At 43.0% G+C, this 26,539-nt stretch overlaps 1 protein-coding gene across 1 annotated transcript in view; it reads left to right on the plus strand.

Annotated features, from left to right (window-relative positions):
* Nucleotides 1-26,539, plus strand: part of LOC126183192 (uncharacterized) — a 192,306-nt gene that overhangs the window by 59,547 nt on the left and 106,220 nt on the right. Inside the window, exons 6-7 of the mRNA XM_049924935.1 lie at nt 3,848-4,227; nt 4,635-4,794. Of these exons, the coding sequence (XP_049780892.1) occupies nt 3,848-4,227; nt 4,635-4,794 (540 nt within the window). The remainder of the gene's footprint in view (nt 1-3,847; nt 4,228-4,634; nt 4,795-26,539) is intronic.

A 26,539-nucleotide genomic window follows, 5' to 3' on the forward strand; every position in this document is an offset into this window, starting at 1 on the left:
ACCTGACGGGATACCAATTCGATTCTACACAGAGTACGCGAAAGAACTTGGCCCCCTTCTAACAGCCGTGTACCGCAAGTCTCTAGAGGAACGGAAGGTTCCAAATGATTGGAAAAGAGCACAGGTAGTCCCAGTCTTCAAGAAGGGTCGTCGAGCAGATGCGCAAAACTATAGACCTATATCGCTGACGTCGATCTGTTGTAGAATTTTAGAACATGTTTTTTGCTCTAATATCATGTCGTTTTTGGAAACTCAGAATCTACTATGTAGGAATCAACATGGATTCCGGAAACAGCGATCGTGTGAGACCCAACTCGCTTTATTTGTTCATGAGACCCAGAAAATATTAGATACAGGCTCCCAGGTAGATGCTATTTTTCTTGACTTCCGGAAGGCGTTCGATACAGTTCCGCACTGTCGCCTGATAAACAAAGTAAGAGCCTACGGAATATCAGACCAGCTGTGTGGCTGGATTGAAGAGTTTTTAGCAAACAGAACACAGCATGTTGTTATCAACGGAGAGACGTCTACAGACGTTAAAGTAACCTCTGGTGTGCCACAGGGGAGTGTTATGGGACCATTGCTTTTCACAATATATATAAATGACCTAGTAGATAGTGTCGGAAGTTCCATGCGGCTTTTTGCGGATGATGCTGTAGTATACAGAGAAGTTGCAGCATTAGAAAATTGTAGCGAAATGCAGGAAGATCTGCAGCGGATAGGCACTTGGTGCAGGGAGTGGCAACTGACCCTTAACATAGACAAATGTAATGTATTGCGAATACATAGAAAGAAGGATCCTTTATTGTATGATTATATGATAGCGGAACAAACACTGGTAGCAGTTACTTCTGTAAAATATCTGGGAGTATGCGTGCGGAACGATTTGAAGTGGAATGATCATATAAAATTAATTGTTGGTAAGGCGGGTACCAGGTTGAGATTCATTGGGAGAGTTCTTAGAAAATGTAGTCCATCAACAAAGGAGGTGGCTTACAAAACACTCGTTCGACCTATACTTGAGTATTGCTCATCAGTGTGGGATCCGTACCAGATCGGGTTGACGGAGGAGATAGAGAAGATCCAAAGAAGAGCGGCGCGTTTCGTCACAGGGTTATTTGGTAACCGTGATAGCGTTACGGAGATGTTTAACAAACTCAAGTGGCAGACTCTGCAAGAGAGGCACTCTGCATCGCGGTGTAGCTTGCTCGCCAGGTTTCGAGAGGGTGCGTTTCTGGATGAGGTATCGAATATATTGCTTCCCCCTACTTATACCTCCCGAGGAGATCACGAATGTAAAATTAGAGAGATTAGAGCGCGCACAGAGGCCTTCAGACAGTCGTTCTTCCCGCGAACCATACGCGACTGGAACAGGAAAGGGAGGTAATGACAGTGGCACGTAAAGTGCCCTCCGCCACACACCGTTGGGTGGCTTGCGGAGTATAAATGTAGATGTAGATGTAGATACTATTACATTTTAACATTTACTTAATAGAAATTTTGTTTCACCTCAGTGGAGAATGTTATAAATGTTTAACAAGATTGTGAATGGTGTTATGAATAAAACACCATATCTTGCATATCTCCACTTTCAGTTTTGATGGTAATAATTTCCTCCTTGCTTTAATCACTTCTGGTTGCAAGTGACCAGACCACTTTGAGACTCAAGCCTAAGCTTATAGGTTCAAGGGTTTAATATGTTGTAGAGTAGCAGGCTCATATATTTTTAAGCCATGAATCTGCATGCCACATTTTTCTGCTTTAATATTTTAGGTAATTTAAATGAATTCTTGCTTTTTATCATAGTCTGTATAACAGACTGGAAACATAATTGTAGTATTTAAAAGATTTTAGTATATGTGCGTAAGACCATTGGGACAATAGGACAACCAATTCTCGAAGACCAAAGAGAGAACAATCTGCTTCCTCTTTGGGAAATGTAGTATTGTATTTTAGATTTTAGTACAGGTGCCCAAGACCAGTCGCACATATGGACAACCAGTGTTTGAGGACAAGATAGAAAACAATGTACTTGCTCTTTGGGAAGTGTAGCATTGTAACTGCCAATTTTTACATCTCTGTTACACCAATATTGAAAGATTCAATCTTTAATTTAGTTGTAACAAAACCTACACTGATGTAGCATTAAGTACAGCGACTGTCAATTCATCTCTCCCTTTCAGCATTATGCCACTGAAGATAGTTACCAACCCTCATTCCAATGTGTGCTCCATGTCATGCATAAACAGAATACCTTGTGCCTACCTGTGTGTGTTCACTACCTCCCACAAACAAAATCTTGTCAAAATTGAAACTGAGTTGGAGGAAATGGGACCAAAAATGCTGATTTGACAACATATAACATAACTAATGTGAGCAACTAGAACAGAAGTACAAATCGTGTTAGGCAGAGACAAAATCTCATGTCTCTCTTACCCATTATAGTCTCAGCACAAAGTTGGAAAGAAAAGGGGAAGTTGGAGCTCGATCATGAAATGCCTCACATGTTTATTTGGTATACAAATAGGTTAAAAGTTAACATGGTAAATTGTGTACAGAAGATAGATTTATTTACGTTCCCCTTAACAGTAACTAATTCAGCAAGGCCCTTCTCTTGTTTGTGATAAATGTATCTTTATTTTGGGGGTAATTGCAATAATCTAACCATTCATAAAATTTAACACTTTTCTCCGTAAACTTGTTACAACAATTTTGTAGGTAAACATACCAAGCAGTGGAAAGCACTCTTAGTTACATTTACCACTACAATGTTAACTCTGTCACCTGAGAGATAAATAGTTAGATGCCAACAGCCTGCAGTTTTTTCCTTCCCTTCCTTTGTCTTCCTCTACTTCAGAGGGTTGGTAGAGAAAACCTATTTTATTTCTTATTTGTGTTATTCGCAAGTTCAGCTAGAACTCTAAAATGAAAAAAATCCAGAGTAAGATTAGTAGCTACTGGGGCCTTGTTCTGTTGAATCTCCAGATTAATGTACAGCATTATTTGTGAATATTGCAACCCCCTGAAAGAATGGTCTCATTCGATCCAAACTGTGAAGATATGTGGAAGAGTGTACCAGCAATAAGTGTGCAAGATGACTGAGATCCAGTAGAACTCCCTCTAATATTATGTGGAAGGTCAGTGTTATGCCATTCTGTCATTTAAAAGATATCAAAGGGGAAATGAAGCAGCAAGTACCCTTATTCCTCTTTGACATCAAAGGCTACAGTCTCAGAGAATGAGGGAGTTAATGGGACAGTGATAAGCATGCGACAAACTGACATACCATAACATTTTTGGCTTATACAGGGCACATTCCTACACTCATATTTGCAGAACCAGCAGTGTAGTTGGGGTGGGTGTATATGTGTTGATTATATGCACAACACTGTTGGGGTGGATAGATGGTATGCATGCTGTTGCATCAGCATGCACTCTCTTCAATGCTGTTGCTGATATGCTGCACACCAAAGTGTTTTGTTTTCAGATGGATCCCACTTTCACCTGTTCCACAGTGATAGGCGCACAGGCGATAGACACTACTGTGTTGAATGCTATCAAGCAGTCTGGGTTGCTGGACAGTGTAGCAGAAAAATGCAAATGTGGTGGTTTGGCATGCTTGTATGTTGTGTCTGTAATCTGTGTTATAAAATTCTTTTCAGTCATATGTATCATACTTGACCTTATGTATCATACTTGACTGTATTGCCATTTTCTCGAACCTGCATTTTTTTATAAACTATCGTTCTTTGTTAATAGTGAGATGTTGCCATTCTAGACACTGTCACTTTAATGTTATCAAGTTTTAAGTGGTTGAAATTTGTGATGGTAATATACATTCATGCAGCAGCTGGTACAACAGCAGACACAGCAGCTGCCCATACATCAAATACAACAGTCACAGCAACAGCAGCAGCAGTTGCTGCAGCAACAGCCACAACCACAGTTACAGCTGCAGCAACAGCCACAGCTACAGCCACAGCAACAGCAGCAGCAACAGCAGCAGCAGCAACAACAGCAGCCACAGCAGCAGCAACCACAAATACAGTCTCCATTGTCTCAACAAGTACAGCAACAGAATCAGCAGCACCAAACAACAGTGCAGTCAGTTGAAATGCAGGCTGTGCAAGTGCCGCAGCAGACACAGGCTCAGTCTCAAACTCAAGCTCAGACTCACACAATATTATCTGCCGTTACTTCACAGCCATCAGCTACTGGACTTGACAGGTTTGGTACTTTGTATTTTTTTTAACTCGCAACAGTTTCGTTTGGAGTTATAGATCCAAACAATTTCAGTTCCAGGTCGTTATTTCTTTTTTCTGTGGAAGCATCTAATTTTGACTTCTTAACCGGCATAACTGATATTATGGGTGATATACACTGACAAGCAGAAAATGTTTGCTGTTCTGTTTTGAAACTAGTCAACCACATGTTGTGCAAGATGAATAATTGTCATCTCCTTACAGTTTTGGCTAACAAAAACTGCCTTCAGATAGTTATATTTGAAATTTATAAATCATGCTTGTAAGGAACTGAAGTAATTTTAATTTTTAATGAAGTGAAGCAGTGATTCAGTTACTTGTACCGTAAAGGAGTATTTACCGTAATAGTTTCTAATAGAGATACTTTTACAGCATTTTATCAAACCCAGAACTAATACGGCAGCTTCAGAACATACAACAGCAGATATCACTCCAACCAGTCAATCAAGAATCTGAGGATAACCTAAGGAAGTTACAAGAAATGAAACAGCAAGAAGAGGAATTTGACAAGCATTTGAATCAAACAGTGCAGGTAATTGTGAACAAAGATCATGAAAGCTGCACGCATTAGCAGTGTGTTGTCGTCTGCGAGTGTGTGCCGCAAAAGAGCAATACTGTGAACTTCCGATAGAGCCTATCACAGACGAGTGTCTATTTAAACCCTGCCGTGCTACGCTCTCGCTCAGTTATCATGTTATTACTGCTGAAATACATTTGCCTTATCTTATTGTGTTCAGTGTATGTTATGGTGATTGGCATACACGGCACAGTCTAATAAAGTTTTATTAATGTTCTTAGTTGTGTTGTGTGTGCAAGTTACAACACAAGTGAAGATGAGTGTGAGATTGTTGTCCGTGCGGTTTTCAATATCTGGTTAGCCCTCTGTTGCGCCTACAATACCTGACAGTACCACTGACGAGTTTTTACGCTGGCTTGTTGATCAGCAAGGATTTCTTACTGCAGCGTTGCAGCATCTCTGTCAAAAACGGGTGGTGTTCACCACAGCACAACACAATCAAACCCAGGTATTCCAAATGGTTGCCTCTGTTTGGGTCTGTCTCAGTCTACGTCACCCGCTGTCACCCCATGCACCTCCTGTTCCTGTTTTGCCTGTCACTACGCCGGTCGTTTATCCCCACGGTTTCCGGCTTACGATGAGTATGTCGAAGAATGGGAAGCCTACGAAAAACGGTTCCAGCAGCATTTTCATGCATTTGGATTGATTGACGGATCTTATGCCGAGCTTTCTATTTGTCTTGGTTGCTGCCTCGCATTTATCAGCTCCTTTGTCAACTGTTCCCCCTGCGGGATCCATCTTTACACTCTTTTGATAACATGTACAACCTACTTTCGAAGTACTAATGTAAACAGACACATGTTATTGCCACTTGAGTTGATTTCTATTTATGCTGCAAGAAATTGGAACATACATATAAAACTTGGGCAGTTAAACTTCATGGTTTAAGCCGTCTTTGTCGCTGATGTAAGTAAGGAGTTGTACGATGACTAAACGGTTCGTGATGCGATCATTTGGTTGGCCCCCAGTCATGAGGTTCGTTCAATGTGAAAACCCTTTCCTCCCCAACGTTCTGACTACTGTACAATCGTTTGGGATTTCGAGGGCTGCGGGTACTCAATTTGAATCGTAGTGTGAGGTTGCAGAAGTTGAACCCACTTTCCCCCGCCATTTGTCAGACGTTTCACAGGGAGACGATACGGTGGCAGTGGTCCGCACGTAAGTGAAACGTCTCGACAGCCACCCCAACTCACTGCGGCAGCCACACCTGCAGCAGTAGCACAGCAGGCCCAATAATGAACGACAGTGCAAGCGCTCCATGTGTTCCTCTTGTCCATCGTGTTTTGTCACTCATGATAGGTGAGATTGTTCTAAGCAGTGCGCTGTTTGCCGCCAGTATTAGAAAACGGTCCTCATTGCTCCTGTTTGTAACACAAAATTCCAACAGTCTATTGCAGATGCTGACGTGGATGTCAGTTGTGTATTGGCAATGTCCATTGCAAATAATAGTCTTTTTATTGATGTCAGGATTTATCAGAAGGTTTTGCAGATGTAAGTTGTACATGGACTTGGTTTCTCGCCCTTTACCACCAGTGTCATGTACATCAGTCACCTACAGTAAACAACTCATTCTGATATTGGGTAGTTTCTCGGGCCCAATCACATAGAAATCTGTGGTTCGTCCACTGTCTTTTCTGGTGGCATACACCGAAAATTTGTTTGGTTTGGACACCCTTAACTTTCCAGGTTTACTATTTCTGATGAAGTTAATCTCATCTCTGATCAAGTGCCTTATACACAACTCAACTCTTTATGCTCTGAATTTCCTGCCCTGTTTTTTGTGGGCTTGGGTTTTGCCAATAATTTCAAAGCCCACATCACCATGAAACCTTCGGCCAGGTCCAGTTTCTTTCGGGCTCGCCCAGTGCCAATGGCACTCCATGACCAAGTCAAGGCAGAGCTCGACAGCCTCACGGCCTCTGGGGTTGACCAACTGATTAAATCCAGCAAATGGACTACCCTCCTAGTTATTGTCATTGTCAAGAATCTGTCGGTGGTTTCAAAGTTTCTGTCAATGCACAGTCTATCGTTGACTTGTATTCTTTGGTGTGCCCTGATGAACTTTTTGCTAAGCTCACTGGTGCTCAGTATTTTTCCAAGATCAACCAAATTGAAGTCTGTGTTACAATCTGCACTTTGACTCATAAATGACCAAGTGGGTCAACATTTAGTGTTAGTAACAGATGTGTCCTAGCATGAACTGGGGGCGATATTAGCTCATAAATATTCTGATGGCTCCAAACACGTATTGAATACATGTCGAAGACACTTAATTTGGCTCAGACTAGCTATTCACAAATAGAGAAATAAACCTTCGCCATTATTAATGCTTTTAAGAAGTTCCATGTTTTCCTGTGTGGTGTAAAATTCCATCTCATCATGGACCACAATCCGTTTGTGTTGCTGTTTAACCCGTCAGCGTCATTGTCAGACAGCAGCACATATCCTTCAACATTAGGCACTATTCCTCTCTCAGTACAACTGCAAGATTCACTTCCACCTCATGGCTAAACATGCAAATGTTGACACACTTGCCCATTTTCTGGTTGGTTCCGATCCATTTTTGATTGGTAGGAGCTATTCTGTTTCTGCGTTGATGAATGCGCTTGACAAACTGTAGATTGTTTTCCAATCACCAGTGCTTGGGTGGTACAAGCTAGTGGTACCGATCCGATTTTGCAGAAAGTGATACATTGCAAAGAACATGGCCTGATGTGCCTCCATCACAGGCTTCCGACCCCCTCCGTAACTACTGTGTGTTTTGGTATCGTTTCTCTGTCATTTGATGGTGTTCTATCCTTTGATATGGACTATTGAAATCCTCGTGTAGTGGTTTCTTTGGCTCTCTGTTTGGAGATCCTACAGTTGCTGCATTCTGATCACTGAGAGGTGTCATGCACCAAGGCATTAGCCCTTGGTCATGTTTTTTGGCCTGGTTTCTACAGCGACATCGCTGGTTATGGTATGTTCTCAATGCACATGCAGCAAGCTGCCCCGTGACTAACATTGTCTCTGTGACCCAACCTTCGCAGACCGGAGACTGTCTCCACATTGATTTTACCAGCCCTTTGCTTAATGCGTATTGGTTAATAGTAATTGATGCATACTCTCGATTCCCGTATGTTGTTTTTTGCCTGTCAACTTCAGCCTCTACCACCGTGTAAGCCCTGTCAAAAAAAATTTTTCCATTGAAGGTCTCTGATATCGGCCCTCAGTTTGTATCACAGGAGTTTTGTCTCCTTCTGCAGTTCCTGTGGGATTCACCACATTTTCGCCCCGCCCTTCCACCTGCAGTCCAATGTTGAGGCCAAAAGGTTAGTTAGAACATTCGAAATGCAAATGGAAAAAGTATGTGACTTGGTCACTGTTTGACGTGGCCTTGGATCAGTTTCTGTTTTCCTATTGGTTCACGCTGTTCTGCGAAGACAGTCTCGCCAAACTGCTCCACGGATGTCAACCCCGGGAACTCCTGCATCTCCTGTAGCCCAGCCAGGTACACCAATGTGTGCAGCCGTTGGCCCATTTCCAGCCCAGTGTGGCTGTCTGGGCATGCAGGTTTGATTGTTGCCCAAAATGAATTCTCACTGTGATCTCCTGATGCTGCGGCCACTGTCTCTTGTGATGTCTGTACGGAGTAGGGCCTCTGTGTATGTGATTATGACCAGTTACGCCTGCTTGTGGACAAGGACGACCCTGGCTGGGACACTGATTTTGCCATGCCAGTCTGCGTCATTCAATGGATCACCTGATATGGCTCAGTCCCTGCCATGACATACAAGGGATCCCTTATCACTGGTGGATGAACCTGGTGCAGCATCTCCAGTACCGTGACCAGTAACGGTGTGGCTGCTGTCTACACTGGAACCGTGTTCTCCGCCTCAGCCTGCCAACTGTTGGGGCACCACCATCAGCAGGCCCTGGACATTATGTGGACATGAAGCTCACTCCATCAGCCATCCTACCATCTGGGTTGACGTTAGAAGGCAGACTGTGACACTACTGACACCACATGTACTCCTGACGATATGCCCCAGTAGCAGCATGTCATCTCAGTCAGAGCCTCATGGAGGAAGATGCCATGGACATCTCAAGAATTGGAGCTGTTCCCCAAGGGAAGAGGAATGGAGTATTGCTCGCACACTTGATAGCCGTGCACATTAGCAGCATGTTGTCATCCGTGAGAGTGCGCCGTGAAATGCAATGTTGTGAACTTCCAATAGAGCCCACCACAGTCAAGTGCCTATTTAAACCCTGCCGCACTACGCTCACGCTCAGTTATATGTTATTACTGCTTGCATACATTTGGCTTACCTTGTTGTGTTCAGTGTATGTTATGGTGATTGGTGTATATGCTACAGTCTAATAAAGTTGTACTAACATTCTTGGTTGTGTTGTGTGTCCAAGTTATAACATTAACAAAAACAGTAAAATAACAATATGAATTTGGATAAATTGCTACCTACCATGTAAAGGAGATGTTGAACATTGTTCAGACACATTTGAAAGTAGACTGTTAGTGGTTTTTAAAATACAGGGCTATTACAAATGATTGAAGCGATTTCATAAATTCACTGTAGCTCCATTCATTGACATATGGTCACGACACACTACAGATACGTAGAAAAACTCATAAAGTTTTGTTCGGCTGAAACCGCACTTCAGGTTTCTGCCGCCAGAGCGCTCGAGAGCGCAGTGAGACAAAATGGCGACAGGAGCCGAGAAAGCGTATGTCGTGCTTGAAATGCACTCACATCAGTCAGTCATAACAGTGCAACGACACTTCAGGACGAAGTTCAACAAAGATCCACCAACTGCCAACTCCATTCGGCAATGGTATGCGCAGTTTAAAGCTTCTGGATGCCTCTGTAAGGGGAAATCAACGGGTCGGCCTGCAGTGGGCGAAGAAACGGTTGAACGTGTGCGGGCAAGTTTCACGCGTAGCCCGCGGAAGTCGACGAATAAAGCAAGCAGGGAGCTAAACGTACCACAGCCGACGGTTTGGAAAATCTTACGGAAAAGGCTAAAGTAGAAGCCTTACCGTTTACAATTGCTACAAGCCCTGACACCCGATGACAAAGTCAAACACTTTGAATTTTCGGCGCGGTTGCAACAGCTCATGGAAGAGGATGCGTTCAGTGCGAAACTCGTTTTCAGTGATGAAGCAACATTTTTTCTTAATGGTGAAGTGAACAGACACAATGTGCGAATCTGGGCTGTAGAGAATCCTCACGCATTCGTGCAGCAAATTCGCAGTTCACCAAAAGCTAACGTGTTTTGTGCAGTCTCACGGTTTAAAGTTTACGGCCCCTTTTTCTTCTGCGAAAAAAACGTTACAGGACACGTGTATCTGGACATGCTGGAAAATTGGCACATGCCACAACTGGAGACCGACAGCGCCGACTTCATATTTCAACACGATGGTGCTCCACCGCACTTCCATCATGATGTTCGGCATTTCTTAAACAGGAGATTGGAAAACCGATGGATCGGTCGTGGTGGAGATCATGATCAGCAATTCATGTCATGGCCTCCACGCTCTCCCGACTTAACCCCATGCGATTTCTTTCTGTGGGGTTATGTGAAAGATTCAGTGTTTAAACCTCCTCTACCAAGAAACGTGCCAGAACTGCGAGCTCGCATCAACGATGCTTTCGAACTCATTGATGGGGACACGCTGCGCCGAGTGTGGGAGGAACTTGATTATCGGCTTGATGTCTGCCGCATCACTAAAGGGGCACATATCGAACATTTGTGAATGCCTAAAAAAACTTTTTGAGTTTTTGAATGTGTGTGCAAAGCATTGTGAAAATATCTCAAATAATAAAGTTATTGTAGAGCTGTGAAATTGCTTCAATCATTTGTAATAACCCTGTAGATATCAGAGAAAGTCCTTTATCACTCTGACATACTTGCATGCATGCACGCAGGGCCACTGTTAAGTTTTGGAGCTGTGACGAGTACCAATCTGAGATGAGGTAGGTAGTGGATCCAGAAGAGCTGAGGGGAGGTGGAGAGATAATAGGTTAAGGGTGGAGTAAGATGCTGCTGCACAGCCTGTAGGAATGAACTGAGGCATGGCTGGTACAGGATGTTGGGCTGCTAGACTGCAGCACTGGGAGTGGTGTGCTGGGGGGAGGGGTGGAGGGAAGTGAGACGAGAAGCATAGAGAGGGAAAAATATATACTGATAATCTGGGTGGGGCTAGTAGACATGTGAGGATGAAGTGGGAGCACGGAAGGGTAGGATGTGTGCATGCTGTGTGTGGATGCAGTAAGACCTGGCTGCAGTTTGTGAACAGGTGAACGTGCTGTTACGTATGGTCAGTCACCTTCAGGCTGCTGCCTCGGTGTGTAGTGGTGAAGGAGAATCTGGTGTGTTGCATGGGACATTTCAGGTGTCACTTGTTTTGCGCACGGGCTGAGCTCCTGAGGCACCTCCTAGCGCGCACGATGCAGTGGATCTGCCCTCACAGCAGGGTAAAGTGGCGGGTGGTAACGCGTTCACGTCGCTTGAAGCGGAGGGCCAATGTGGAGGCTGGCTGCCTGGTCTGGCTGTCTGGTCTTGCCCATTCACCCTGTTAGTGGAGAGTTGGCCGATCCTTCAGCAGGGTCTGAGCAGGCTCACAGGGGGAGGGGTTTACTGGTTATTGGGACTTCCAGTGTAATGTGTATTATGGAGCACCTTAGGCAGATAGCGTTCAGGGCTGGAAAGAAAGTCAATGTGCACTTTGTATGTCTGCCAGGGGGCTTCATCAAATATGTGGAGATGGCCTTGTTGGTGACTATCATGCGTGTAGGGTGCTGTCGTCTGCAATTTGTGGCTCACGTCAGCACCAACGATACCTGTCGCATGGGTTCTGAGGCGATCCTCAGTTCGTACAGGTGGTTGACGGAGGTGGTGAAGATTGCTGGCCTCGTCCACGGGATACAAGCAGAGCTCGCAATTTGCAGAATTGTTCCCAGAGTTTTATTGGGGTCCTTTGGTTTGGAGCCAAGTGGAAGATCTTAACCAAAAACTTCGTCGACTCTGTGACGGACTTTCCTTGATAGGTCAGGAGTGCACTACACAAAGGAAGCAGCTACTTGGGTAGAAGAATATTTGTGAAGTGCACATGAGGGTTTCTTAAGCTAGGCGGTAGTTTGCGTTGCTCGTCAGTTGATTTACAGCAAGTGAAGTCAAATGGCATTCAGAATAAAGACACCAACCGTCACAATTTTATTTGTAAACTGTCGAAGTATTTGTAATATAGTTTCTGAATTTACTGCCCTCCAGGAAAGGTCTCGTGCTCGGATTATTCTTGGCACTGAGAGCTAGCTGAAACCCAAAGTGGAAAGCTCCGAGATATTTAGCGAATCCTGGAACATATATTGGAAAGACAGATTAAAGGCCATAGGAGGGGATGTGTTCGCTGCAGTTGACAAAATCATTGTCTCTATTGAGGCCGAAGTTGGGTGTGACAGCGAAACTGTCTGGTCACATATAATAGGTGTAAGTGAAACTTAAGTTAATTTTTCAATGTTTTTACTGGCCACCTGATTCCGCTGTGGCAGTTTTAGGGTCATTCAAAGAAAGTCTACGGTCAATAGCGCGTAAATACTTAGATAATTCAATAGTAGTTGTGACGACTTTAATCTACCGAGTATAGACTGGGATGTGTATGGATTTATTGCGGGTGGGGGGGGGGGGGGGGGGGGAGGCGGGGTACAGATAGACAATCATGGGAAATACTTTTGAACATGTTTTCTGAAAGTTGTCTAGAGTAGCTAGCTCAGCAACCCACATGCAATGGAAATATCTTAGACCTTGTAGCTACACATAGGCCAGATCTGATCAACAATGTCAGTATAGAAACCGAGATTAGTGATCATGATGTCATTATAGCGACTATGATTACAAAAGTTAATAAATCAGTCAAGAAGGTTAGGAGAGAGTTTCTTATAGATAGAGCGGATAAGCAGTTATTAACATCTTACTTAGACAGCATCACGTAGCACCAGTAAGACGGATGTAGAGGCATTATGGACAAAGTGTAAGCAGATTGTAGATCATGGTCTGGAGAGTTATGTGCCTAGTAAGTGGATAAAGGATGGAGAAGACCCACCATGGTTTAATAACAAAATTTGTAAGATGCTGAGGAAGCAGAGCCTGTTGCACTCTAGGTTCAAAAGGGGCTGCACAAATGATGACTAGCAAAGGTTAGTAGAGACTCATGTGTCTGTGAAAAGATCAATGCGTGAAGCATACAACTGCTACCACCATGACACCTTGGTAAAAGATCTGGCAGGGAACCCAAGAAAATTCTGGTTGTGTGTAAAATTGCTAAGCAGGTTTAAGAGTTCCATTCAGTCCTTTAGTGACCAGACTGGTGTGGCAGTTGAAGATAGCAAAGTGAAAGCCGAAGTTTTAAATTTTATGTTCAAGAAATCGTTCACACAGGAGAACCATACAAACATGCCGTCATCACCATTGGACAGACTCCCGTGTGGACGACATAGGAATAAGCACACTTGGGGTAGAAAACAACTGAAAGATTTGAAAACAAATAAATTACCAGTTCTGAATGGAACCCCAGTTCGATTTTAAGAAGAGTACACTATGCCATTGGTCGCTTACGTAGCTTGCGTTTACCATTAATCTCTCGCCCAGAACCAAGTCTCAAGCGACTGTAAAAAGGCGCAGGTGACTCCAGTGTATAAGAAAGGTGAAAGAACAGGCAAGCATAATTACAGACCAGTATCTGTTTACTGCAGAATCCTTGAACACATTCTCAGTTCAAATATAATAAAGTTTCTTGAGGCTAAGCAGCTTATGTGCACAAATCAGCATGGATTTAGAAAGCATCACTCATGGACACTTGGCTTGCCTTTTTCTCTCATGATACACTGAGAACGATGGGTTGAAGGTAAACTGGTAGATTCCATATTTCTAGATTTCCAGAAAGTATTTGACATGGTGCCCCATTGCAGGCTGTTAACAGAGGTACGAGTATATGGAATAAGCTCACAGATATGTGAGTGGCTCAAAGACATCTTAAATAATAAAACCCAGTATGTTGTCCTCGATGGTGAGTATTCATCAGAGACAAGGGTATTGTCTGGAGTGCTCTAGAGAAGTGTGATAGGACCTCTGTTTTTCTCTATATAAATAAATAAGTTGGCGGATAGGGTGGGCAGCAGTCTGTGGTTGTTTGCTGATGATGCAGTGGTGTATGGTAAGGTGTCGAAGTTGACTGACCATAGGAAGACACAAGAGGACTTTGACAAAATTTGCAGTTGGTGTGATGAATGGCAGCTAGCACTAAATGTGGAAAAATTTAAATTAATGTGGATGAGTAGGAAAACGAAACCTGTAATTTACAATACAGTATTACTAGTGCCATGCTTGACACAGCTCGTTTAAATATCTGGGCATAATGTTGCAAAGCGATAGGAGATGGAATGAGCATGTGAGGACTGTGGTAGAGAAGGCAAATGGTCGACTTCAGTTTATTGGGTGAATTTTAGCAAAGAGTGGTTCACCTATAAAAGAGACCGCATATGGGATGCTGGTGTGACCTATTCTTGAGTACTTCTCGAGTGTTTGGGATCTGTACCTCGTCCAATTGAAGGAAGACATCAAAGCAATTCAGAGGAGGGGTGCTAGATTTGTTACCGGTAGGTTTGAACAAAACGTAAGTGTTATGGAGATATGTTGGGAACTCAAGTGGGAATCCTTGGAGGGTAGGCAGCATTCTTTTTGGGAAACACTATTAAGAAAATTTAGAGAACCGGCATTTGAAGCTGACTGCCAAATGATTCTGCTCCTGCCAACAACCATCACACATAAGGACCATGAAGATAAAATACAAGAAATTAGGGCTCGTACAGAGGCGTACAGACAGTCATTTTTCCATTGCTCAATTTGTGAGTGGGACATGAGGGGAAATGACAAGTAGAGGTACTGGATACCCTCCGCCACGCACTGTATGTTGACGTGTGAAATATCTATGTAGAAGTAGATGTGATGTAGATGAAGGGTATGTGGACAAGTGAGGGTTTAGGCAAGGAGTCTTTTAGGGATCAGGGATACGTTTCAGGAGAGTTTCCACATGCACATTTTAGAAATTCAGAGAAGGTGGTGTTCATAGGGACATAAGCTGTGATGCACCCTTTGAAGCCAAGCACAAGCACACCATGTTGAATGGCATATGCGGCAAGTCGTTGGCCACAATTTGACGTGTTTGCATATTTTGCTAAATCTTAAGTGAAATATGATACATAATCATTATTTTCTCCCCTTTAAAGATTTAAACTGCAGGTCCACATGTGAGACTCAATAGCACAGATGAAATAGTGAAAGAAAGAAAGAAGGAAACATGTTCAGGACACTTGCAACACTTCTGGTAATCATCTGCGTACTGGTGTTGCAAAGAAATGTGATTTTTTAAACAAACACACCTGTACTAGATGTATTTAAAAGAAATTAAAACACTACGTGAAAAAAGTTAATATTGTTAGAGAAACTGCTAATAGAAAAAATAGCACACTTGTGTTATTTAAGGATAAGTACTGTATTAATTTAATAACATCCTTGGAACTATTCCCATTCTGTCAGGCCTGACTAAATTAATCTGCCAGTGTGGAGATTACTTCACTCATCAATTCCCTCACAACATGGTGTAACATGCAAATTTTGCTATTGCTGCTTTTCATGTGCTACATCATACAAACCATACATTGTCATGTCAGATACTAATGGTATGCTTGAAACTGCTGAACTGCTAATAATGAAGTGCTAATAATGCTTGAAACTGCTGAACTGCTAATAGAAAAAATAGCACACTTGTGTTATTTAAGAATAAGTACTGAATTAATTTAATAACATCCTTGGAACTATTCCCATTCTGTCAGGCCTGACTAAATTAATCTGCCAATGTGGAGATTACTTCACTCATCAATTCCCTCACAACATGGTGTAACATGCGAATTTTGCTATTGCTGCTTTTCATGTGCTACATCATACAAACCATACATTGTCATGTCAGATACTAATGGTATGCTTCACTGTATAAGTGCTAGAATAATTTGATAATTTTTGTATCAATTTATACATTTACTTCATTATGTGTTATGGATTACTGAGAAGCACGTAACTTTCAGGAGTCGAAATTCTTTGTACTGACAATAGACAGATATGAAAATGGGTTGGGGGGAGAGAAGATACTATCCTAGCTTTTGAAACCATTAGTTTCTTCCTCAGAGAGGAAAGGAGGATTGGTTGGGGAAGGCCAAATAGACATCAGGTTGAGCGAGATCTGCCTGCCTGGAGGGTGAGGGGAGATAATCTAAAGGGTGAGACATCGGGGAAAGTAGAAGTTCAAAGGCAGTACATTAGCAAGCAATGTCCTGGTTTTATTCCAGATTTAATAGAAGGTGAAGTAAGGAGAAAAAAAGTACCAAAAGAATGAGAAATGAAATGAATAGTGAAATTAACCCTTTCATGGTACAGACATGCTGTCTGCATTCCTTGCTGAGGGCGGCTTTAGTTATGGCTGTCCTGCTTGCGAAATGCTGGTGCCTGTGCTGAGGAGCAACGTTCCAGCTTATGTGAAATACATATCATCCAATTTTTCTAAAAACTATTTGCTGAAAAAAAAATATTTCTGCATATCTTTACAAAATTTTAAAGTGTTTGCAGAGGAAAAAACGCATTGCGTAAACTTTGAATGTGATTGATCTTAGCTCATCCATTGCAGTGGATGACGTGTAGACAAGATATCAAAATTTTATACAAAATTGTGAGCAGAATGATATCTCATTTCATTCACAAGTTATTGGGTTTTGTATCTGACAGACAGTTGCATGCAATGTACGCATTCACGTCCTTGCACATCACAAATCATGTGGTCATAACAATTTTCATATCTCATAATGATTCAAGATATTGAAGCAAGTTTTTGTTTTTGTTGTGTGTGTGTGTGTGTGTGTGTGTGTGTGTGTGTGTGTGTTATGCAAATGATATGTCACAATGAGGCACAGATGTTGTATGATAAATACTTGAAACTTAAGTGTTCACTGAGACATGGAAGTAACTCGCCTGCAGTGGTGAGAGGTCAGTGGCTCAAGATGCATATGGACGTCCATAGCAGTGTAGGAAAACCCGAGCGGTGCAAGTCTACATGTGCACAACACCTGGGGAATGACGTAGCAGAATGTGTGTACACGTCCACAGCAGTGAAAGGGTTAAGAGTTAGGATGAAAGCGAGAAAGAAAATGAAAAAAAAAGTAAAGAAAAAGTGGGGTCACAAAGATGAAAACCAAGAAGTAACTGAGTGAATAATTGAGAAAATAACTGAAGAAAATTACAATGAAAGGGAAAAGAAAGAAAAATTGGGAAAAAGAGAGTTGGGGTGGGGTGGGGAGGGGGAGGGGGGGGGTAGTAGTGATGAAGTTCAGGAGGGTGACAGTATATGAGGATATGTTGGAGAGCAAATTCCCATCTGTGAAGTTCACGCGAGCTAGTAGTGGGTATCTTCAGTCAGGATGGTAGAGCATGCGCAACAACTGGGTAGTAGGTCTGGGATGACAGTACTTTTTTTTTTTTTTAGATGCTTTCAGGTGATTTCCAGGTGAAAGAGGAGTGGGATTGGATTTGAGGCTGATCAGAGCTTGATTAGCGTCATTCTTGTGTAATGGGAGGCTCCGAGTGAGGGGTTTTGAAGGTTTACTAGGCCTGAGATGTGTTTGACAGGGACTTTGAAACCTGCTACAATGAGGATTTTATTTCACACACACACACACACACACACACACACACACACACACACACACACACACACGGTAAGAGTTGTGAAATGGATGATTTAGTGTCCATGGCCAAGGCATGCAACAGGTCACAATTAAAATGCACAGCTAGTAATAACAACTGTTTATTCTTAACTAAGAAATGGAACTTGGGACATTGTTTCTGTGGGTGAGTGTCCAAACTGAAAAGCCAATTTCTGAGGTTGCCTTATAGGTGCTCACAATGATGAGGTCCAAGAATGTCGTAGTCGGCTTGGCTCTAAATGGTTCTAAGCACTATGGGACTTAACATCTGAGGTCATCTGTCCCCCGTAGTCGGCAGTGAGCAGATTGGGTGATGGTGGATGATTAGCAATAAGGTCTCACAAGGCCGTAGGCTTGTGGGCAGTTGATACAAAAGTCCTTTGTGTTGAGCTTCACTATGGCAGTGACACAGGTCCAATGTAATGAGGCACTCCATGGCGTTGACGGAAGTCCATTGATATGTTGAACAGCTGGTGTTCATGGCGGGGCAATGGCGAACATGATTCCATTTGATGGGCTGCAGATGCCGCCAGCCTTGAGCCCGGAGTCTGTGCTAAATACCCACCAATGGATGCATACTTGTGGGGCATTCATAGGGCATGTGATTTCCTGTAGGAAAGTGGTGCCTGTGACTGCAGCACTGTTTACTCCGATCTATGCACTGCGTATCGGCATGGCTGGCGCCACCCAATGCCGTGGAGGCTATGTGAAACTTGGTTGAAAGCAGCCTGATTTGTGTTGATGTATGCCATTTTTGTGCGATCTTATGGGTTTGTGTTACTAGTGGGACAGGTCTGTGGCTACCCGCAGTACATGTATGTAAGAATGGTGGCTGCCCGGTGTGTATGGTATATGCTATGCGGAGGGGGGGGGGGGGGTTGGGAGTTCTGTGTAGACAGATATGATCACCTTTAGAGGAGCCCACACTTTCTGGCATTCCTGCAGGTTGGTCTGTATGGAAAGAATAGAGTCATTAAGAATAGTTTTGTGCGTGCTTGAAAGCTAAGTTTCTTTGCCATGTACTCCCCTCTTGTCATACCTTTCAGGAAGGGTTGGAAAACTGAAAGAAGTGAGGAATTCCCGAAATCCTGGGGGAGAGGAGGAGAATCCCAATGGGATTTGGGTTGAAACTGTTCGTCTCAGTTATTTGATTGTGGGTTAAGGTTGTTTAGTGAAATGGTATTTCCAGTTGATGTTGGACCTAGATAAGAGATCTTTGGCTCCTTTCCTTCATGTTCCCATACAAGAGATGAGTCACCACCAACATTGTCTCATGGTCTTGTTCCACAATGCGCTACAGGAAATAGGTTTTAACCCAAGACATTGTGCACAGTCTGCTGATTGGAAGGTAAGTCACCATGTCTCTCCCTGTATTATCACCTCACTGATCATATTCTGATAATGAAAATTTCTTACACTACATAGATATGATTTAACTGTCTAGGGTTTAAATGCCACCACACTGACGTGCTAAGTCACCTTGGCTGTGGTAGTGAGTTTAATTTTTCGAGAAACAAACTTCTGAAAGATTTCCTGAAAACAACATAAAAGTTTCAAATTTTTTGAGTGTTTACTGAAATTTAGTAAAGGCTGTAGATGAGATCACAAATAAGCGAGATAAGTAGCAGGAGTGCTTGTAGATTGCCCTTTAGCTACCCATATTCTAACAGAACCACAGAATAGACTCTTGGTACTTATTTTATGTAGGGTGAAGTGGGTATTATTATTTTGTCTTGTTTGGCGTACTGAGGACCATATGAAATAACTTAACATCTTTCTTTCATTCTTTTTCTTTCCAGTAGTTTTTTATTGTTTCCTATGTTTTTCTCTTTTTTCTTCTGTCCATACTGCACTTTTTCTTTGTTTTCTTGGGGAAGCCTGTGAAACGTTTTACTTTGGCCCTGAACTTTTCACTTTCTCCTATTTATTCTTCCATTATTTCTATTTCCTCAGGTCTGCTGAGGATCCACGTCATTGATGTTTTTGAGTTCCTGTCAGAAAAGTAAAAAAATTGTTTTTGTTGTAAATTTTTTTTTTGTTCTTTTTTTCACCTAGGCTTTTTAGGTATCCATAGAGTACAACTCTCCTCTTCCTCATTGTGTCCAATATTGGATTTATTCTTTTGTAAACTTCTTTATTACTCATTAATTTCCATTTTCTATTGTCATGTTTTGATCCCAAGATTTTCCTGATTATTTTCCTTTGCTTCTTTTCTATTTCACCAATTGTGTGTCTGTATTTAACAAAAAGCATCCTGAAGCATAAGGACATTCTTGTCTAATGATAGTGTTGTAGTTGTTGTAGTGCCTGAGTGTGGCATTTAAATAGATTTCGTGTTACATAGGTGTTTTGTTAATTGAAAAGCTACTTCCATTTTCATTGTCCTTGCTAAGTTAGTTTCATTGTCCAAAGCATTTGGTTGTGTTAGTTCACCTACATAATTAAATTTTGTGGCCTTCTTTATTCTGTCATTATCAGTTTTCATGTATTTTGGTGCCTCATTCACATCTGTCATTATTATTATTATTATTATTATTATTATTATTATTATTTTGTAGATTAGTTCTCTAAGGACCACAATCAGATGTTTTTCATAAATTCACTGCATCTATCATGTTGTTCATTTTGATAGCTGTCATGAAGAGGCTTTAGATCTGTCATCTTTAGGTCAGATACTCATTTCTTCTTGATCATTTTTAATATTTATGTATCAGCTTATTACTGTTCTACATGTTGAAGATGTAGTTCATCTATCTGGAGGCCTTCATTCTTTGTAGTTTACCATTAAACCAAACTCCATATTTTCATGTTGTATTTTGATTTTCTCTATTTTAGAATTACATTATTTTGCTATTTATGTGAAAGCACAAATGTTTATTGAAGTTTGGAAAGCTATTTCCAGTTTTCTGACTATTGCTTTCGATGCTTCTTTATCTATCCTAGTTGCTTCCATCCATGTGCTCAAGAACCATTCGCACATTTTATTGTTTTGTAAGTCCTTGATTCTGAATAATTCCAGTAACAGCTTCATTGTCAACTCTTATCGTTGTCACTATGATCAGTTTATTAAGCCCAGTTGGGAGACATGTAGTCCAATGATTTCTACAGCTGCTTTACTATCGGCAATAATCTCAGCTGGTATTCCGGATACTGCAGCTGATGTTTGCTGTCAATTAGTACAGATAATCGGCACACCAGTGTAAAGACAAAAATCCTCTGGATGTGGGTAGTCGTGTACAAAGATCACCACTGTGATCAGTGTTACTATAACACACCAGAATCCCTGTGCTGGCATTGGTTTTGTTCATTATACTTTGATCAGAAATGCCCTACAGATACTGAAGGATTTCTTTGACTTGGATTACGTTGTGAACTATTTGATTTTCTAGATTTCTAGGTATTGTTATTACTGCATATGCTGTATTAGGTCAAGTTCCACATATCAGGAACACAAAAACTCCTGCTGCTTGCCTGTAAGGGAATCATTAGGTGACCCTTCTTCTGTATCACTGTCCTCAATGAGTTTAGTTGCTGTAGGCTTATGCTCACTCACGATAAAGCATTCCAAAATTTTCTTCGTGCAATGAAACAGACCCATTTGTAGATATCCATCTTACATTTGATGAATTTTCAAGCCAAATTTAAATGACACTGGCTGTGAAGCAATTCTGAACTCTTTCATCAAATCACATATGAAGGGAACATTGTCCTATGCTGCCAATGTTAAAGTGTCAAACTTTGTGACCAATTATCTTATAAAGTTTTCAAGACAACTACTTCCTATTTTTCACAATTAATGACTGTACTTTTTTAGATAAACTGAACTAGATTTATTACAAAAATTCTATATGTGGTGTGTTACAATATTTTCCACAATCACTTAATTCTCCAGGCAGAATTTTATAAATAAATGAACATAAAAACTAAACAAAATAGGATATTTTTATTATTTTAGTTCCCGTATGTATTAAGTGTTATTCTTGACATGCTTTAAAAATTTCATGTATCTATGTACAGTGCTTTTTGAGGTAATGGGTCATTTACAGAAGGAAAATAAAAAGTAGTTCAGGGATGTTGTACAAATTTTTTTAATTACAGACATTTATACACACTGCCAGCCCTGACTCTGTCATTCCAGAATTGTCTTGGACAATATTCTGTGCCCTCTTCAGTGTTACAATCACCTAATGCTAGCCTTCTTCTTTACTGTCGTGCTTCCTTTGTCATTTACTGAACAGCAAACTCTGCTTGACACATGTGAAGCACATGTAGTTTTCATAGTCCTTTACGTGTGTTATGCCTTAACTTCTCCATAACCCCTGTGTTTTCCCTGAACTTCTCCAGAACCTTCAGTATTTTATAGTTCCCAGCGTTCATGTTATTACAGCAATAGACACTGCTAACTTCAGAGTCATGAAACCAAAAATAACATTGTTAGCATGTGGCACTACACAACATTACTGAAGGAAACAGTCACATTCTGTGTCTTCCCATGCAAACATTTCTGTAGTAGTTCTGGATTTGCTAAATCTGTGAATATAGGTTTGATTGCCACCATTACTGTCAAAGGAAGAGAATGTTTATGTATACATACATTTAGGTTACCAGAAAATTCGGCTTTCCTATACTTTATTCCAAACACTATGGAACATGGTCACTCCAGAAACATTATTCTTGTTATTTATGCTCCCTTCACTGCTTACACACAAGTTTTCTACAAATAGAGATGCAATTTCAATTCTCACATATCTGTTACCCACAAATTGGCATTTCTTTTGTGCTTAGTCATTATATAGAAGAACAATATATGCAAGTAAACTACAGAAATCACTGGATAGGACATTATTTTCTTACAAACACATGCCAGAAATGAAGGACTGATTAGTTTATTTGTAATGTCAACTACTGAGACATAACAGTGGCATGGAAACATGGCATTCTCAGCCTTCTAGGCTGTGTGGTTCCCAAAATATGATTTTTCAATTCTGAAAATGTATATGAGGTGGTGGAAATTGTCAGTCACATGTCAAATTTAAAATAATTATTTGAAGATCTTAAAATTGTCTTGTCTTCAGTGAATGATAAACGAAAATGTTCAGGAGATAAAGTACATCATGGAATAGAAAACAGGAAATGTAAAATTTCATCAATTTTGACATGCAGTCCCATCTTAATGTATTAAGTCACTGTCACTGTAAGTGGGGGAAAGTGACTGGAGTGTTTCAGCTTCACAAAGTGACGAGGATCAGCTTCATTTCTTTCAAATCCTAGCTCAGTAATGTGGTTGTTGGATATTCTATTCCAAGAATCAGAAGCTTTTTTTAGTCCATATAAAATGTTCTGTAAATGATACACCTTATCAGAGCCATCATCTCAGATTGTTTCACATCATCTTGGATTGTTTCACATATATGGTCTGCTCCAAATCTCTACACAAAAAGTAGTAGAGACATGTATTTGGGTAATATTAATGTTATAACCTTTAATTCACTAATAAATTGCGTGGATATACAAACGTAGAAACAATAGTGTGTTTCATGCTACCAACTCCGTATCTGTCACTCAACTGCCGTGCCGTGACATGCGGCCGGCGCCGTTCACAGCTAGGTGGCGCTCCCGCGCTCAGCCGAGCTGCGGAGCACCTCTATCGCCGTGTTTGCGTACTGACGTAGCGGCACTTTTAAATCTCATGGCACTGTCACAACACTTTTCCCCCCTTGAAAAAAAAAAAGACACTCACTTCCGTGGAGACACGGACAGTGCGGAGACATCCATGGCCTCTTGGGAGACCCCGAGAAAATCCTGCGGAGAAACATGAGAATATGGTCGAAAATGTCCAGGACGGAAGCTTGTGCGTGGAACATACCTCCTGGACGAGATGATGGGTGAAAACTCTAGAGCAGCATCCATAGGTGTCGTGGACCTGGGGGTGTGCTCCAGCGAGATGGGTCCCGGAGAAGGCGGCGTCGCGACTTGACCGGTTCCGGCATACGCGGAAGCGGCAGCGACGTTGGCTGCAGCGACACGCACGGGAGATCGGCAGCAGCGACAGGACTGGTTTCTCGGGCTGGTGGAGGCGAAAGAAGGGGTGGTGGCACCAGCGTGGCCACCACTCGTGGGCGCATCTGGTCGTAATGGCGAACAACCATGCCGTCGTCCATACGTATTTCACAAAGCCGGCGGCCGCGAAGAGCCTTGACCACCCCTGGAATCCATTTAGGGCGAGATCCATACCCTCGTGCCCACACGTCGGCGCCCACCGAGTATTTTCCCGCACTAGGGGACACAGTACTAGGCCTGACAGGGTGAAGCAGGTGCAGTAGAGTGCGCGGTTGGCGGCCATGCAAGTGTTCAGCAGGGCTGCGAGCACCCAGAGGCGTGAAGCGATAAGAACTCAGAAATTGCAACAGAGCGTCATCGGTAGAAAAATCAGTAAGGAATTTTTTCATCTGGCTTTTGAAAGTGCAGACAAGGCGCTCGACCTCCCCATTCGATTGGGGATGGAAGGGCAGTGCTGTAACATGATGAATCCCTTGTCCAGTACAAAAATCACGGAAGGCCTGCGAAGAGAACTGAGGGCTGTTTTCCGTGACAATCGTGGATGGAAGACCTTCTAGCGCAAAGATTTTGGACAAAGCCAGCGTCGTCGCCGCAGTGGTGGATGACGGACATCGAACCACAAACGGTAACTTCGAGAAGGCGTCAATCAACAGTAGCCAATAAGTGCCGAGGAAGGGGCCGGCAAAGTCAGCGTGCACCCGTTCCCATGGCTGCGCCGGATCAGGCCACGGAGAGGGCATTGTACGGGGCGCAGCCAGTTGTTGAGCACACTAACCACACACAGCGACCATGTGGGAGATGTCCGAATCGATACCGGGCCAATAAACATGCCTGCGGGCCAGGGACTTAGTCCGAGAAATCCCCCAATGGCCTTCATGCAATAGTTTGAGAACATCTTTGCGAAGAGAAGCTGGCACCACGACCAGCTGGCACCACAACCCGTGGAGATGCGCCATCCGTGGCAAGAAGAACAACACCCTCACGAACAGACAGACGAAGGCGCAAGGCATGGTAGTTGCGAAGGGGATTCGATGCCCGGCCCTTGGTCCTGTCCGGCCAACCCTGTTGAACAAAACCGATCACCTGACGCAGGACCGGGTCCCGCGCAGTAGCCGACGCGACCTGCGAACCTGTAAGCGGAAAACCCTCGACCGCACGACGTTCTTCCTCATCAATGTGGAAACAGAGTAGTTCATCTTGATCGAAAACCGGGTCGGGGCCCATCGGCAAACGCGACAACGCATCAGCATTGGTGTGCTGGGCCGTGGGGCGATAGTGAATACGAGACAAGTATAAGGCCCAACGTTGCAGGCGGTGAGCTGCCTTATCCGGAAGCGACGCCGAGGGGCTGAACAGAGAGACCAGCGGCTTGTGGTCGGTGATGAGGTGAAACTTAGAACCATACAAAAAAACGCTGAACTTTTTTAGAGCATAAATGATAGCGAGCGCCTCCTTTTCGATTTGAGAGTAACGCCGTTGGGCATCGTTGAGGGTCTTGGAAGCATAGGCGATGGGTCGTTCCGACCCATCCTCATACCGATGGGCGAGAACAGCCCCTAGGCCATACTGTGACGCGTCGGTTGCCAGAACCAAGTGCTGACCCGGACGGAATGTGGCAAGACAAGGCGCCGACTGCAAATGAGCCTTCAGGTGGACAAAAGCCTGCTCACACTCGTCGGACCAACAGAAAGGAACGTTTTTGCGTAACAGCTGATGCAGAGGATGAGCCACCGCCGCCGCGGATGGAATGAATTTGTGATAATAAGCAATCTTCCCTAGAAATGCTTGAAGTTTTTTGACCGTAGACGGCCGGGGGAGAGCGGTAATGGCCGCAACGTGCTGACGTAGAGGACGTATATCTTCACGGGACAAGTGGAAACCAAGATACACAATGGAGGGTTGGAAGAACTGTGACTTGTCCAGATTGCACTTCAACCCAGCCGAATGCAGAACCCGAAATAATGAACGCAAATTGCGAAGGTGCTCCTCAGTGGAGGCCCCCGTGACAACAATGTCATCCAGGTAGTTGATGCAGCCAGGAACGGAAGCCGTGAGCTGTTTCAAAAACCGCTGAAAAATGGCCGGCGCGCTAGCGACACCAAATGGTAACCGCTGGTACTGATACAACCCACAAGGAGTGTTGATGACGAGAAATTCCTTGGAAGACGCATCCAACGGCAACTGATGGTACGCCTCCGATAAGTCAAGTTTGGAAAAGAACTGGCCCCCAGCGAGCTTGGTAAATAACTCCTCAGGACGGGGAAGAGGATAAGTGTCAACGAGGCTCTGAGCGTTGACAGTGGCTTTAAAATCGCCACACAATCGCAGACTCCCGTTTGGTTTAGAAACCACCACGATTGGCGATGCCCATTCGCTGGAGGTAACCGGAAGGAGAATCCCTGAAGCTGTTAACCTGTCTATCTCAGCCTTGACAGGTGCATGCAACGCCATCGGAATAGAGCGTGCCCGGAAAAACTTAGGGCGAGCCGTAGGTTTAAGAGTAATGTGGGCTTCAAGATCCTTGGCACGACCCAGACCAGCAGAGAACACGGACGAGAATTCAGAACACAATCCATCCAGCTGTTGATACGGAATATCCTCAGATATGAGGTGCACATCATCATCAATGGAGAACCCAAGCAACTGGAAAGCATCATAACCGAACAGATTTTCAGTGCCCGCATGATCCACCACATAAAACGTGAGGGGCCGAACAACAGACTTGTAGGCAGTGGAAGCATCAAACTGGCCAACGATAGGAATTTTCTGTTTATTATAAGTTCTCAGATTTCGCGTAACTGGAGACAAGGGAGGGGAGCCCAACTCCAAATACG

The sequence above is a fragment of the Schistocerca cancellata genome, chromosome 4 (genome assembly GCF_023864275.1).
Source record: "Schistocerca cancellata isolate TAMUIC-IGC-003103 chromosome 4, iqSchCanc2.1, whole genome shotgun sequence".
In the NCBI taxonomy this organism is placed as follows: domain Eukaryota; kingdom Metazoa; phylum Arthropoda; class Insecta; order Orthoptera; family Acrididae; genus Schistocerca; species Schistocerca cancellata.